The sequence below is a fragment of the Bombina bombina genome, chromosome 1, assembly GCF_027579735.1.
Source record: "Bombina bombina isolate aBomBom1 chromosome 1, aBomBom1.pri, whole genome shotgun sequence".
Classification (NCBI taxonomy): domain Eukaryota; kingdom Metazoa; phylum Chordata; class Amphibia; order Anura; family Bombinatoridae; genus Bombina; species Bombina bombina.
Window position 1 is genome coordinate 1,384,174,585 of NC_069499.1, and position 14,752 is coordinate 1,384,189,336.

The following is a 14,752-nucleotide window of genomic DNA, read 5'->3' on the forward strand; positions in this document are numbered from 1 at the left end:
AAAAAGCAACTTCTACCTCTCTCTCTTTTTGGATTCAAAGCATCATCAGATTGGCTTACGAGACTGCCGGACGGCAGCCTCCTGAAAGAATCACAGCTCATTCCACTAGGGCTGTGGCTTCCACATGGGCCTTCAAGAACGAGGCTTCTGTTGATCAGATATGTAGGGCAGCGACTTGGTCTTCACTGCACTCTTTTACCAAATTTTACAAGTTTGATATTTTTGCTTCTTCTGAGGCTATTTTTGGGAGAAAGGTTTTGCAAGCCGTGGTGCCTTCCATTTAGGTGACCTGATTTGCTCCCTCCCTTCATCCGTGTCCTAAAGCTTTGGTATTGGTTCCCACAAGTAAGGATGACGCCGTGGACCGGACACACCTATGTTGGAGAAAACAGAATTTATGTTTACCTGATAAATTACTTTCTCCAACGGTGTGTCCGGTCCACGGCCCGCCCTGGTTTTTTAATCAGGTCTGATATTTTATTTTCTTTAACTACAGTCACCACGGTATCATATGGTTTCTCCTATGCAAATATTCCTCCTTAACGTCGGTCGAATGACTGGGGTAGGCGGAGCCTAGGAGGGATCATGTGACCAGCTTTGCTGGGCTCTTTGCCATTTCCTGTTGGGGAAGAGAATATCCCACAAGTAAGGATGACGCCGTGGACCGGACACACCGTTGGAGAAAGTAATTTATCAGGTAAACATAAATTCTGTTTTCTATCTGATCAGGGGTGATAATATACCCTAAAAATTTAATTCTATTAACATGAAAAAGACATTTTTCTTTTTTAGCGTACAATTTATGTTCCTTCAACCGTGTTAAGACCCATCTTACATGTTTCTCGTGTTCTTGCTGAGTCTTAGAATAAATCAATATATCATCTAAATAGATGATAACGCATGTATCCAGTAGATCGTGAAAGATTTCATTTATAAAATGCTGAAACGTCGCCGGGGCATTACTAAGACCAAATGGCATGACGTTATACTGGAAGAGCCCATATCTAGTACGAAAAGCGGTCTTCCATTCGTCTCCCTCCTTTATACGTATGAGATTATATGCTCCTTTGAGGTGTATACAGTGGCACCCTTTAGACGTTCTATCAATTCGGGTATTAATGGGAGTGGGTACCTATTTTTAACAGTTACAGCATTCAAGGCTCTATAATCAATTATTGGTCTCAAAGTGCCATCTTTATTTTTTACCAAAAACATTCCTGCAGCTGCAGGGGATGTAGAGTGTGAAATAAACCCCTTTTTCAAATTATCATCAAGATATGCTCTTAAAAATGTTAGTTCACTTTGAGATAGTGGGTAAATTTTTCCATGGGGTATAACCGCCCCTGGAATGAGATCTATTGGGCAGTCAAAGGTCCTATGTGGAGGCAGATTTTCTGCCTCCACGAGATTAAACACCTCTGCCAAATCCTGATAGAGTTCCGGAACGACTTCCATCACAGCAGAGATGGAAATAACACTCTGGGGAAAGCAAGTAGCCAAACAATAGTTAGATTTTAACTTAAGTTGCGAATGTACCCAATCTATTTCTGGATTGTGTTTTTGCAGCCAAGAATACCCTAAAATGATAGTATGAAGGGCAATGGGTATGACGTCGTAGCTGACTCAGTGTGTCCTTCTTTTATTGTGGTTAATAGTGGTATGGTTTGATGTGTAATTGGACCCCTATTGATTAAGGTTCCATCAATAGATTTGACATAGACAGGATTTTGCTTGCACACAAGGGGAATTTTATTATTTCCAACATATAACGAATCAATATAGTTTCTGGAAGCACCAGAATCAATCAACGCCCTGCACTGGATATTTTCCTGATCCCACTGTAACGAGAGAATCAAAGTCAATTGTACATTTTCTGTTATGGGGTATAGGTTAAGAGGTTTCTTTTGCTTACCCTTCCTTTGCCTTTGAAGAAGTGGACAATTAGATACATTATGCTCCTTTTTTCCACAATACAGACACAAGTTTTCCAGTCTTCTCCTTGTTTTTTCTTCCTCTGAGAGAGGACCTTTTATAACTCCGATCTCCATGGGCACGGAGCTGATGGGGGATCTCTCTGCGTGGGTGGTGTAAGTGGTTGATCTTTTTGGTGTGTACTCGTATGAGGCCTTCTCCGCACGCCTCTCTCTGATCCTTCTATCAATTGTTGTACTCAGTTTTATAAGACCTGAGAGACTATCTGGTAGTTCCTGTCTGGAGAGCTCATCTTTCAGAGTCTCAGACAAGCCCAGCCTAAACTGATTTTTTTAAGCTGATCTGATTCCATTGGGAGTCTACTGCCCACATTTGGAAGTCAGTAGTATACTCCTCCACTGTCCGCTTCCCTTGTTTTAAGGAGCGCAGTTTTGTTTCTGCTAGGATTTGGGTGTCTGGGTCCTCATACAGATTAGCCATAGCCTGGAAAAAATCTGGTAAGGAATCCAGTATAGGATCATTATTTTCGTAATACCTGTTTGCCCATGTCCTAGGCTCTCCTTGTAAAAAAGATATGGTAGTACAAACCTTAATACGGTTTGAGTGGTATGTACGTGGGCGCAGAGAGAAAAGCAAGTGACAGGCTGTCTTGAAATCCCTAAACTCTTGTCTCTTACCAGAGAAAGTTTGAGGGTACTGTATATGTGGTTCAGGTACCTCACTGCTTTTTGCAGCCATGTAATCTTTAAGTACAGTTTTAATAGCTAAATTTTCTGCTTGCACCTCAGTTAAAGCATGTGCCAAATAATCAAGTTTTTGTTCTATACTATTAAATTGGGTTTCTATTTCCTCAGGGGTCATGGTTAGTCACAATTCCAATTAACACTTTGTGGCCTGAAAATTATGTGATGGATATGGTTAGGAGCGTGTTAATTAATGGAATTGTAACTCTTTAGGAAATTAAACAGGAGATTAATTCTTGTAAAAGCCTGTTTACTCCAAATGTGAGTCAGTTTATTTATGATGAGTATAACTCTGAATATCAATGTAAGCAGGCTGGGTTTACACTGAATTGCCAAGAGAAGTATATATAAACTTAAGTAGTTTAATGTGTCAGCTCTTGAGACATTTGTTGCAATATCACAGGATAAAGTCCCCTTTAATCTTCACGCACTCACACACAGACAGCTCTAAAATATATACAAGTCATTTATCCAAATCTTGCAGATAGTATGCACATGAACAGTGATAAATACAATGTTATGACAGGAGCGCAAGAGGACTCAGTAGCGTAGTGTAACAGTTCTCTTTTGAGGTATAATAAGAGAAATACCAGGAGCAGAGCTGAGCTACGATGTAGCGTACCTGATGCTGCAGAGGCTTCGGTGCGAGTGCGACTTCCGGTCGCAGTGGTGAAAGTAGATCCGGCCGGCCCAAACCGGGAAGAGGAGCAATCCGGGTAATACACACAATGGAGAGTACAAATTTCGAAAAAAATAGAACTCCTAAACACTGTTTAAGATAAACACAGTGAAAGTCCTAGGAGGAAACTTGAAATGTAACAATTTAGAAGTAGAACAATAAAGTACCAGAACGAATTAAGCTTAGAGTGAGCTTCACAAGTAAGCAACAAAATTTTCAGGCACTGATGAACAGCACCCAACCCCTTTTAAAGGGAGGTTCTCTATTCAGGGCGGGATGCACCTTAAAGGTGTATCACAACTAAAGGGTCGGAGGTATTTAGCACTATGTATGACACTGAATAAGAATTCAACTCCAGGTCTGTAAAAAGATTTTATTCAAAGTTTTTAAATAAAAGCTATGTTTTACATTATCGCAACTGGATGTATGAAGAATTTCTTTATTATGAACCTGTCTTAGCATTATTGCTTTGTAATTGACTACAAGTGTTGAAAAATTTATGACGTTTTGTGATATATCACCTAATACAGGTTTTTTCTGTCAACCATTTTATTGCTATATGCACATTTTCGCCCACATTTTGAACAGTTTCAAAAATACTGCTATTTAACTTATAATTTTGAGCGAGTAATAATTGTAAGTCCAGGCCACATTTAGTTCACAGATGAGAGGTCAAAAAGTCTATGCAGGTAAGGTGCTAAACTGGGCCTCTTGTTTCTACAGCTCTCATAGTAGGTAAGAAACTAGCAAAGATGTGTATAAGAACCAAAAAACAAAGTTACACAAATAAAGAGAATCCATAAGTCGCTGCTGTAGCCACTATAGTAAACCATTACCCGGTAAAAACGGGGAAACTTTTATGATTAAGCATTATCATGTTCATGCGTTGCCTAATAAAAAGACTGCTATTTAACTTACAATTTTGAGCAAATAACAATTGTGAGTCCAGGCCACACTATGTTCGCAAATGAATGGTTAAAAAGTCTGTGTGGGTTTAGGTGTTTGCGTACATAAGAAGTTGTGAGGAGTTTACTACTCATCTCCATAGTCCACGTATATGCTGCTAACTAACCTACACCGGTCTTCAATACAATGATACAGGACTTGGGGTATATAGGACCACAACAAAGGTCCAAGCAAGCTCTCTGGAAGTGACTCTCGGAATAAGCCACAGAGAACTAGAGTACCGTAGCAGGCTGTGCTCAAAACAATGCGGGACCGCTGCTGTTTTATTTATCTCGTTAGGCAGTCGCCCGTTCGCTCTTGAGGTCGTCTTGACTACCTGTAGAAGTGGGGTGTCCGCAGACACGGTACTATACTGGGCCTCTTGTTTCTTCTGGGCAGCATAGCGACCCGCAACTATTGTAGGGGTTGAATGTAAGGCATCGGGGAGTCGGGTTACGGTAAAAGAGTTTATCCCCACCTCTTCAGGATACGCAGCAGCATCCAGTACCAGCATTCTCTCTCGATGGCACGCATCTGTTAGAGGTAACTCATTCTGCTTTATTACTAAGAAGTTCCCCTCCTTTATATGCTCTAGGCTAGGCGGTAGCACATTCACTATGTCCACGCTGTGCTGTGGGACTGTGTCGCCATCATTTCCCCATACTGCACTTAATGTTCTTGTGATATGAGCAAAATGTTCATCCAAGATGTTGGGGATCTGCTCAAGTAGAATAGCTTCCTCGGGCTCCATCCGGTATGCTTGACAAATTAATCCCCGCTATAAATGGGCAGGATCTGTACTCTCAAAGTACTTCTTAACGACAGAGGCCTGAAGGTGCTCCACCGGGGGGTTAGTTAGGAGGCCTCAACCTCAGAAAGTCTCTGGTTAATTGTAGCTGGCTTTGATCGGAATAATAGTTAGTTTTAATTAAAGGGCTCCTTCAGATGAAACTCTTATACTGTGTATAACCAAGCAATGGTGTATATAAAAGTTGATTTTAGCCAGATTGATGTAGAAGCCTTTAGCAGCTAGCAATTAAGCAGCCTGTCATGGCCGCCGCCCGAAAGTTCCCCCCTAATTTTTGCTTTTAAATATTACTGTGTGCTTGCTAGTGAGGGCCAGGTTTTATGTGTGTTGTGTTAATAATTTGTGTAAGTTTCCCTTTGGGCCTGTCACCCAGGCTGCTCAGGGGTTAACTGCCTGGGTTGCTGGGAACCCTGCAGCTGTCTGTAAGGATCCAGGGCTGTAGGGTTCACAGTGACTTGCGATGTGTACCCTGTCCAGTCTGAGAGTGTGGTCCTTTCTGTGTTTTGTATATATATGTATATATATATATATATATATATATATATAGTATATATATATATATATATATATATATTCATATAGATATATAGCTATAGATACATATTTTACAAATATATACAGATATATATATATATATATTTAGAATTATATATTTAAAATTTAGGTTTTGAAACTAGTCTGCTCTTAAAACACACGGGCATTACTACACTGAGAAATTCAGTGTTAATTTTTCAAGAAATCCCTTTAATAGTTCCCGTCTGCAACTGCAACCAAAAGAGCACTCATGAATCTTGCCCATTGTATCACATGGAGAAAATAGCCAGCAAGGACAGAACATTTACTTGTAATAATAGTTACAGACTTTAAAAACAAGCACATTATTTTTATATGCACATTTTCTGTGCAAAAGTGTACAGTATATACATATATGCATTTTATGATTGGCTGATGGCTGTCACATGATTCAGGGGAAGGACATTTTTATTAACCTTGAAATTTGCCGGAAAATTATTCTACTGCTTATTTTAAATTCAAAGTTTTTGCATTGTCATTTTTTGTTTTTGTTTATTTAACAACTATCCAATTGTACTGTATTTAATAGTTTTTTAAAACATATAGCAAAAGTATTTTGTTTAAAATAAAATGCTTTAATAGTGTGTTTACTTCTATACTAGAGTATCAGTGTAATAAAACATATTCATTTAAATGGCAAAACTAAAAATCATTTTATTTTGTTATAGGAAATATATCATTGACTATTATGCTCATGATGACTTTCTATATATATATAGGTACAGAGCTCCCAATCGTTCTACCTATTGTGAGATTGTCATGGATTGACCTTTACCCCTCTCTCTGGCTTACAAAGTGAAACCACGGATCAACTAGCCCAACCTAGGCTTCCCTGCCTATGGTCACTGCACAACTGGGGCAGGAATCTCTAAAGCTCTTTGTTTATACAATGATCCTCCAACACTACACCATCCCTCACAAAATTCTAGAAAGGCAAATTTTGCTATATCTCTCAAAGCGTTTTTCCTGCTTTTCTGCATGTGAAGGAGAGAAAAGCTCAGTACAAAATAGCACAGCCTGACAAATAAGTTTAGCAGTTAAGTTGTAAAGTTTGTGCCTTCTATTTGTGTTTAATGCATTTTATTTTGTGTACAGCAGTGTATTTAAGATTGTGATTTTACAAATTCTGATTGTGCTTTGAATGTTCCCATATAACTTTAAAGGGACAGGTAAACCACATTTTTTATTTTGTGATTTAGATAGAGCATACCATTTTAAACAGCTTTCCAATTAACTTATTTGGTCTAATTTGTTTAGTTCTGTGGTTATCCTTTGTTAAAAAGCCTTCCTAGGTAGGCTCAGGAGCAGGGAGCTAGGTGTTGATTGATGGGAGCACATATATGTCTCTTGTGATTGGCTTACTGATGTGTTCAACTAGCTCCCAGTATTGCATTGCTGCTCATTCCAGAAAGGATACCAAGAGAATGAGGCCAATTAGATAATACAAGTAAATTGGAAAGTTGTTTACAAATGTATGCTCTGTCTGGATCATGAAAGAACATTTTTGGGTTTTATGTCCCTTTAACAAATTAGGATTTCCTCTACACAAAATAAGCCTGTCAGTTTCAGAAAGTGGGCTAGACAGGAACATTTCTTGGGCCTGTCAGGGAAGTTCCCTGGGTTTGTCTGAAGCTCTCTGATATTTTCTAAGAATGTTACACCTGTGTATCTCATTAATTTATCTCACTTGTATGCAGGTGAAGTTTGCCCAGAATTCTCAATTCACAATATGACAGAAAAGTACTCTATGCTAAACTAGAAGAAAATGCAAGTTAAACTGTAATGAGAACAATTCGGTTTAATTTGATTTTGCTGAAAACTGAAGATATGTGTTCTTATATTATTGTTCTATTTTTTTAAAACAAAAAATAAATAAGTAAAAAAAAAATGAATTAGATGGTACTAAAAAACATCTAAGTTGCGAAGCACTCCAATGTCCCTTAAAGGGAATAGTTTTGATCACACAAGTTTATTTTTGAGACTTTTCATACACTAATATTGCAAGACAAATGGTTATTTAAACAAGTGTTTTGTGGTATAATGTGAAATGGTTATTTAAACAAGTGTTTTGTGGTATAATGTGAAATCACATAGTGCTGATGAAACTGAGATGTCCATTTAAGCAATCTGTTTGATCTGTTCTTTATTTATTTATGTGTTTGCAGAGTTTGATGATGTGAAATGAGAAGTATCCTTTTCAGTCAAGCTCAAGAGGAAACAAAATGCAGTCTATACTTGAATTATATTTGATGTCAATATCTCTTAATGATTCGAAGAACATCTGTGGCTGTCAGGAATGAGCAGAACAACTTGCAAGATATTCCAGATATGATTGTGGTTATTTTACAAAAAATATTACGTTCATTTTTATCATGACTGGCAATGTTTTATAGACCAACTTCTTTACATCAGCTCCTTTCCAAGATGCTATACAAATATCTAAAGTGATTGATTCAGAAATTATTTTATACTATCAAAAAAATGTACAAAAAGCAGCAAACTGTATAGTTAATATACCTCTAGATACTTCCATAAACATGATTTTTGGAAATGTGCAGAAGATACAAGATGGCCTGGCAACTTCACCTAGGAAGTTTATGCCCACAGAACTGGCTTCAAAAAGGACACACTGTGGTCTCATGTTTGTCTTTACTAGCTTTCCTTGAGTTATTGAGTTCTTTGGTATCTCCATTGTGTCTAAGATGAATGTCAGTGAAGAAGAAAGTGAAGAGGGACTTGGTGATCTTCTAGTCCCATGTAAGATCAATGATTGGAATCTGAGCTGTATTCATACAGAGTGGGTGGTAGACTACCATGGACCTAATATAACGCAAATCAATCAAGATCATTTTATGCTCCCAACTTTCTCCACCGCTGCCAAGGTGCGGGTCGCTATCACTTGCATCTTATTTATCTCCTCAGCTTGCTTCAATATTGCTGCTTTGTGGACCATCACACATAAGCACAGGAAGAGGTCCCATATTCGTATTCTCATTATTAACCTGGCCCTAGCAGACCTGCTAATTACCTTTATAGTCATGCCCTTGGATGCAGTTTGGAATGTCACCCTCCAATGGTATGCTGGAGACTTAGCCTGCAGGATACTGATGTTCCTCAAGCTTGTAGCCATGTATTCTTCTGCCTTTGTTACCGTGGTTATAAGTTTAGATCGCCAGTCAGCAATCCTTAACCCATTAGGTATAGGAGATGCAAAAAAGAAGAACAAAACAATGCTGTCTGTGGCCTGGGTTCTGAGTCTGTTACTAGCAACTCCTCAGGTAGGACTGGTGTTCTATTTGAATAGAATGTTAAATTGAAGAATATATTGTCTCTAATGTATTGTAGAACAGTATCAACACACATTTTAATATAACAGTGTTTTAAGTAATTTACACAAAAAAAAGCACAAAGGAAAATACATTTACTTAAAGGGACAGTGACGTCCAAAAAAACTTTCATGATTCAAATAGGGCATGTCATTTTAAACAACTTTCCAATTTATTTTTATCACCAATTTTGATTTGTTCTCTTGGTATTCTTAGTTGAAAGCTAAACCTAGGAGGTTTGTATGCTAATTTCTTAGACCTTGAAGGCCACTTCTAATCTAAATGCATTTTGACAGTTTTTCACCACTAGAGGGCATTAGTTCATGTGTTTCATATAAATAACATTGAGCTCATGTATATGAATTTACCGTGGAGTGAGCGCTCACTGGCTAAAATGCAAGTCTGTCAAAACAACTGAAAAAGGGGGCAGTCTGCAGAGGCTTAGATACAAGGTAATTACAGAGGTAAAATGTGTATTATTATAACTGTGTTGGTTATGCAAAACGGGGGAATGGAATGGGTAATTAAGGGATTATCTATCTTTTAAAACAACATCAATTCTGGTGTTGACTGTCCCTTTAAAGGCACAGTATACACCAATTTTCATATAACTGCATGTAATAGACACTACTATAAAGATATTATTCACAGATACTGATATAAAAATCCAGTATAAAACAGTTTAAAAACTTACTTAGAAGCTTCCAGTTTAGCTCTGTTTAAAAGGTCACTGGAACACCCACTGCAAGTGGGAAATATCAGACACCCCCCTCCCCCTTCCTCTGCATATGAAAAGACGCTTTACACAAACAGAAGCAAGCTGGTGTAGGTATACATCGGTATTCTCCTAAAACTTTGGGGCTTCGTTAGGAGTTTGAAAATCAGAGCAATGTTATTTAAAAATAAGCAAAACTATCCATTAAAAAAACCAAACTTTATGGGCTATATAAATAGATAATCTACAAAACATTTTTGCAAAGAAAAAACAAGTGTATAATTTCCCTTTAAAGGGACATAAAAACCTTGTAGTTCTAAGACTTTACTGTAATCTTTCAATAAATTACCATATCTGCTGAGGGTGAAAACTTTCTCAATGCATTAACACCTTGTTTGCTGCAATTGTTTTTCACATGCCAAGTTCCCCCATCAGTTGCCTTATTTGAAAAAGTCAATCTTGAGTTGTTACTTGAGCATACACAGTTAGCTGCTGTCATTTTTATCAAAACTTTTATTGTTTTGTAGTATCGTATCTTATTGCATCTGCTGAAGTCAATTAGGAACAAATATGTCACAGAGCTAAGCTTAAAGGGACATGAAACCCATATTTTTTTTTCTTTCATGATGTAGATAGAAGAGCATGCAATTTTGAACAACTTTCTAATTTACTTCTATTATCTAATTTGCTTCATTCTCTTGATATCCTTTGCTGAAAAGCACATCTAGATAGGCTCAGTAGCTGCTGATTGGTGGCTGCACATAGATGCCTCGTGTGATTGGCTCACCTGTGTTCATTGCTATTTCTTCAACAAAGGATATCTAAAGAATTAAGCAAATTAGATAATAGAAGTAAATTGGAATGTTGTTTAAAATCGTATTCTCTACCTGAATCATGAAAGAAAATGTTTGGGTTTAATGTCCCTTTAAGGGCACACAGTGTGCACTTCCAAATAAAAGCCCCAACATTTTAAAAATGAAATTAAAGAAATAGGCAGCAAAATAAAAAATAAATATATTGCTGATGTTGTTTGCTATTTAAATTAATAAACATTTTAATTGTTTCATGTCCATTTAAAGGGCCACAGTGTGTTCTGCTAGTGCATGTAATCTGGCCCTCCATTTCTTCAGACTAAATACTGTTTATGTAAGAACCAGGGAGGATTTGTTTTTAAGTATAACTTTTTTTAAATAATGATATTCCTTTAATGTGTACTGATGTGAAGGATATTTTGCATTTATGTATTATTGTCTCTGTACAATAGCACTTGTGCACCAATGTATCTGGGGCGCGATCCGATATAATGCAAAAAACGAAGGGTTGCGGCAGCATCAAGCAGAGTAACAAAAATAAGTTAAAAATAAAATACTTTATTTCCAATATTTTAAAAAGCCAGTTGGCAAATACAAAGGGTGGCAGGCGCGATCCGATATATGGCGTACTTTTCGGCGCAAGCAAGGGAACCCGCGCCGCCCGTAGTTTCACCTCGCACATCGGGGTATCCAATATACCCCGCCGGCAGTTGCTAAAGTGCCGTAAGTCGGACAAACTAGCGATGTCCAGAAATAAGCGTAAGTACAAATTTCTGGAGTCGCCAGTGACTTACGGCACTTTAGAAACTGCCGGCGCCTAAAAAATCTTACTAAATATTAAATCTCCCGTAAATGTCTAACACGCCTCCCAAAAATAGCCCGACACGTATACCCCTCTATCCGCAATCCCCCCTCTCACTCCTAACAATAAATGTATTAACCCCTAGACCGACAACCCCCCACAACACAATAAGCCTAATTATTAACTCCTAATCCGCTGCTCCCGGACCCCGCCGCCACCTATATTAAATGTATTACCCCCTAATCTGACCCCCCTACACCGCCGCCACCTATATTAAATTTATTAACCCCTAAACTGATCCCCCTACACCGCCGCCACCTATATTAAATTTATTAACCCCTAATCTGATCCCCCTACACCGCCGCCACCTATATTAAATTTATTAACCCCTAATCTGATCCCCCTACACCGCCGCCACCTACATAAAATATATTACCCCTTAAACCTAAGTCTAACCCTAACACCCCCTAACTTAATTATTATTTAAATAAATCTAAATAATATTAATATTATTAACTAAATTATTAACTCCTAAACCGCTGCTCCCGGACCCTGCCGCCACCTATATTAAATGTATTACCCCCTAATCTGACCCCCCCTACACCGCCGCCACCTATATTAAATTTATTAACCCCTAATCTGATCCCCCTACACCGCCGCCACCTATATTAAATTTATTAACCCCTAATCTGACCCCCCTACACCGCTTCCACCTACATTATATGTATGACCCCCTAATCTGACCCCCCTACACCGCCGCCACCTATATTAAATGTATTACCCCCTAATATGACCCCCCTACACCGCCGCCACCTATATTAAATATATTAACCCCTAATCTAATCCCCCTACACCGCCGCCACCTATATTAAATATATTAACCCCTAATCTAATCCCCCTACACCGCTGCCACCTATATTAAATATATTAACCCCTAATCTGATCCCCCTACACCGCCGCCACCTATATTAAATATATTAAACCCGAAACCTAAATCTAACCCTAACACCCCCTAACTTAATTATTATTTAAATAAATCTAAATAATATTAATATTATTAACTAAATTATTCCTATTTAAAACTAAATACTTACCTATAAAATAAACCCTATGATAGCTACAATATAATTAATAATTACATTGTAGCTATTTTAGGGTTTATATTTATTTTACAGGTAACTTTGTATTTATTTTAACTAGGTTCAATAGCTATTAAATATTTAATAACTATTTAATAGCTACTTAGTTAAAATAATTACAAAATTACCTGTAAAATAAATCCTAACCTAAGTTACAAATACACCTAACACTACACTATCAATAAATTAATTAAATAAACTACAATTATCTAAACTAAAATACAATTGTGGGATTTAGAGCCTCTTGGGATCCAGAGGGTCGGGGATCCGCTCCGGAGCAGACTTCCAGGCAGTGAGGCGCAGTACTGCTCCCGAGTGCTATTGGGAGACCGCTATCGGACCGGAGGAGCTGACTGGCTCACGGTCATAAGGAAACATCCAAGCCGGCCTTCTGAGGAACCTCTTTGAGGAATCGCCGCAGAGAATTAGCGCAGAGCCCTGTGTGTCTGAAAAGAACTTCAGGAGACCCCATCACACGGCACAGTCGGGTTTGGCGCGAACCACGGCCATCTTTGATCTCGCCCTATTTCAAACAGGGGCCTGCAACCTAGGAGCGACGAGTGCAGCGGCCAACAAAGCAGCGGAGGTTCTGATGTGCTCTCCTGCACATTGACACCCTACTGAATCCAGGTCTTCAGCGCACCCTGACCAGCTGAGGGGAAGTTTGATTGGCGCTAATTAGGTGAGACCGTAGCCTTTGAGCTGCTTCTGTATCAGCACATTATACACTTGCCCTTGTCAGACCTAATTGCCATAGGACATAGCCCCATATTGATCCTACCATATTGCCTAGGAAGTAGCTTGGGCCCGCCCTTACAACAACTGAGCCCCTCTGGTGCTCCAGCCACAAGAATTTACCCCCAGCACTTCAGCAAGCCTGTATTCAAAATAGCACAAAAGCGTGCCCCTGCTCACCAAATACACAAATTATAAACCCCGGTGCTGCAGAACTCAAACCTGCTATCCCCCACGGCCTTTATGAAATAACCTCATTAAAGTCTGAGCTGCAAAATACCTCTAGTTGGCCTAAAAGACTTAAGCCTTTTCAAGAGAAAACAAAAGTCCCACAACACTCCTAAAAAAAACAGTTGCTGATCACTTTGGTCAACATGCTTCCAGGCAACAATCTGGCTCAGAAGATGAAGCTTCAGACACAAGCAGCCTCAATGATGCTCGCATCAGAACAACACTAACTCAAGCCACTGGCCGTCTCCAACATCAAGACGCAACTGCCGATAATAATATGATGGACTCCATCAGGTCACTCCTGGCCTCACACCATGACTCCCTGTCTAAGAAGTTTGACAAGGGTCATGCTGATTTGAAAAGAGACATAACCCTAATAGGTGAAAGAACAGGGGCTTGCAGAACAGATCATGGATCTGGAACTTAAACTCGCAGACCTTGAGGACAGGACTCGTCGCAATAATATTAGAGTGAAAGGTATCCCTGAGTCTGTGCGTCCACAAGATCTGGAAAAATTCCTGCAGGACCTATTTGTTGCTGTCCTTGGCACTGGGATAGAGAAAGAGATGCTGATCGACAGAGCACATAGAGCCCTGAGGCCGCGGACGGCTGAAGGTGACAAACCCAGAGATGTCATTGCCCGGCTTCATTATTATACCTTCCGAGAAAAATTACTGAGGACCCTAGCAAGCAACAAGCCACTCCCGGAGCAATATGCTGCTATCCAAGTATATCAGGATCTCTCTCCACATACCCTCCAATTAAGAAGACACTACCAACCCTTCACTAAAATCTTGAGGGACAAAGCTATAAAATATAGGTGGGGCTTTCCCGTTAAGCTCTACATCAACAAAGATGGACAGCAATTTGCGGCTTCTTCCCCCCAGCAGGCGAGTGAGCTACTCCAAAGATGGGGACTACTACCACAGGATCCACCTGCATCTGCCCAAGCGAGTGTGCCTGGAAGAGGCTTGAGAGCATCAGCCCCTGAATGGGGCCCCCTTCCGCAGAGACCTAAAAGCAGCCAGAGGAAAACCTCAATATCTAGGGATAGGGACTCTCCCACATGAGACACTAGTAGATGGAAATTAGTCTGATATGCAGATTGTTATCTCTCCATATTCTGGACTCTTGATTAAGAGACTATATGCAGCTAAAGAGACTGACTCGTGAGTACCAAGGGTACACGAAGATTGGTGAGACCGCTACAATATAATAAATGTATTTCGCATATATGTATTTGGCTGTTTCTCCTCTTTGTTCTCTTTCTCTCCTTACCTATTATTCTCTCATCTCTAAACTCCTTTATTTC

General features: G+C 39.2%; 1 protein-coding gene across 1 annotated transcript in view; it reads left to right on the forward strand.

Annotated features, from left to right (window-relative positions):
• Nucleotides 1–8,515: 8,515 nt before the first annotated feature.
• Nucleotides 8,516–14,752, forward strand: part of LOC128642802 (gonadotropin-releasing hormone II receptor-like) — a 57,769-nt gene continuing 51,532 nt past the window's right edge. Inside the window, exon 1 of the mRNA XM_053695620.1 lies at nt 8,516–8,958. Within this exon, the coding sequence (XP_053551595.1) occupies nt 8,533–8,958 (426 nt within the window). The 5' untranslated portion in view covers nt 8,516–8,532. The remainder of the gene's footprint in view (nt 8,959–14,752) is intronic.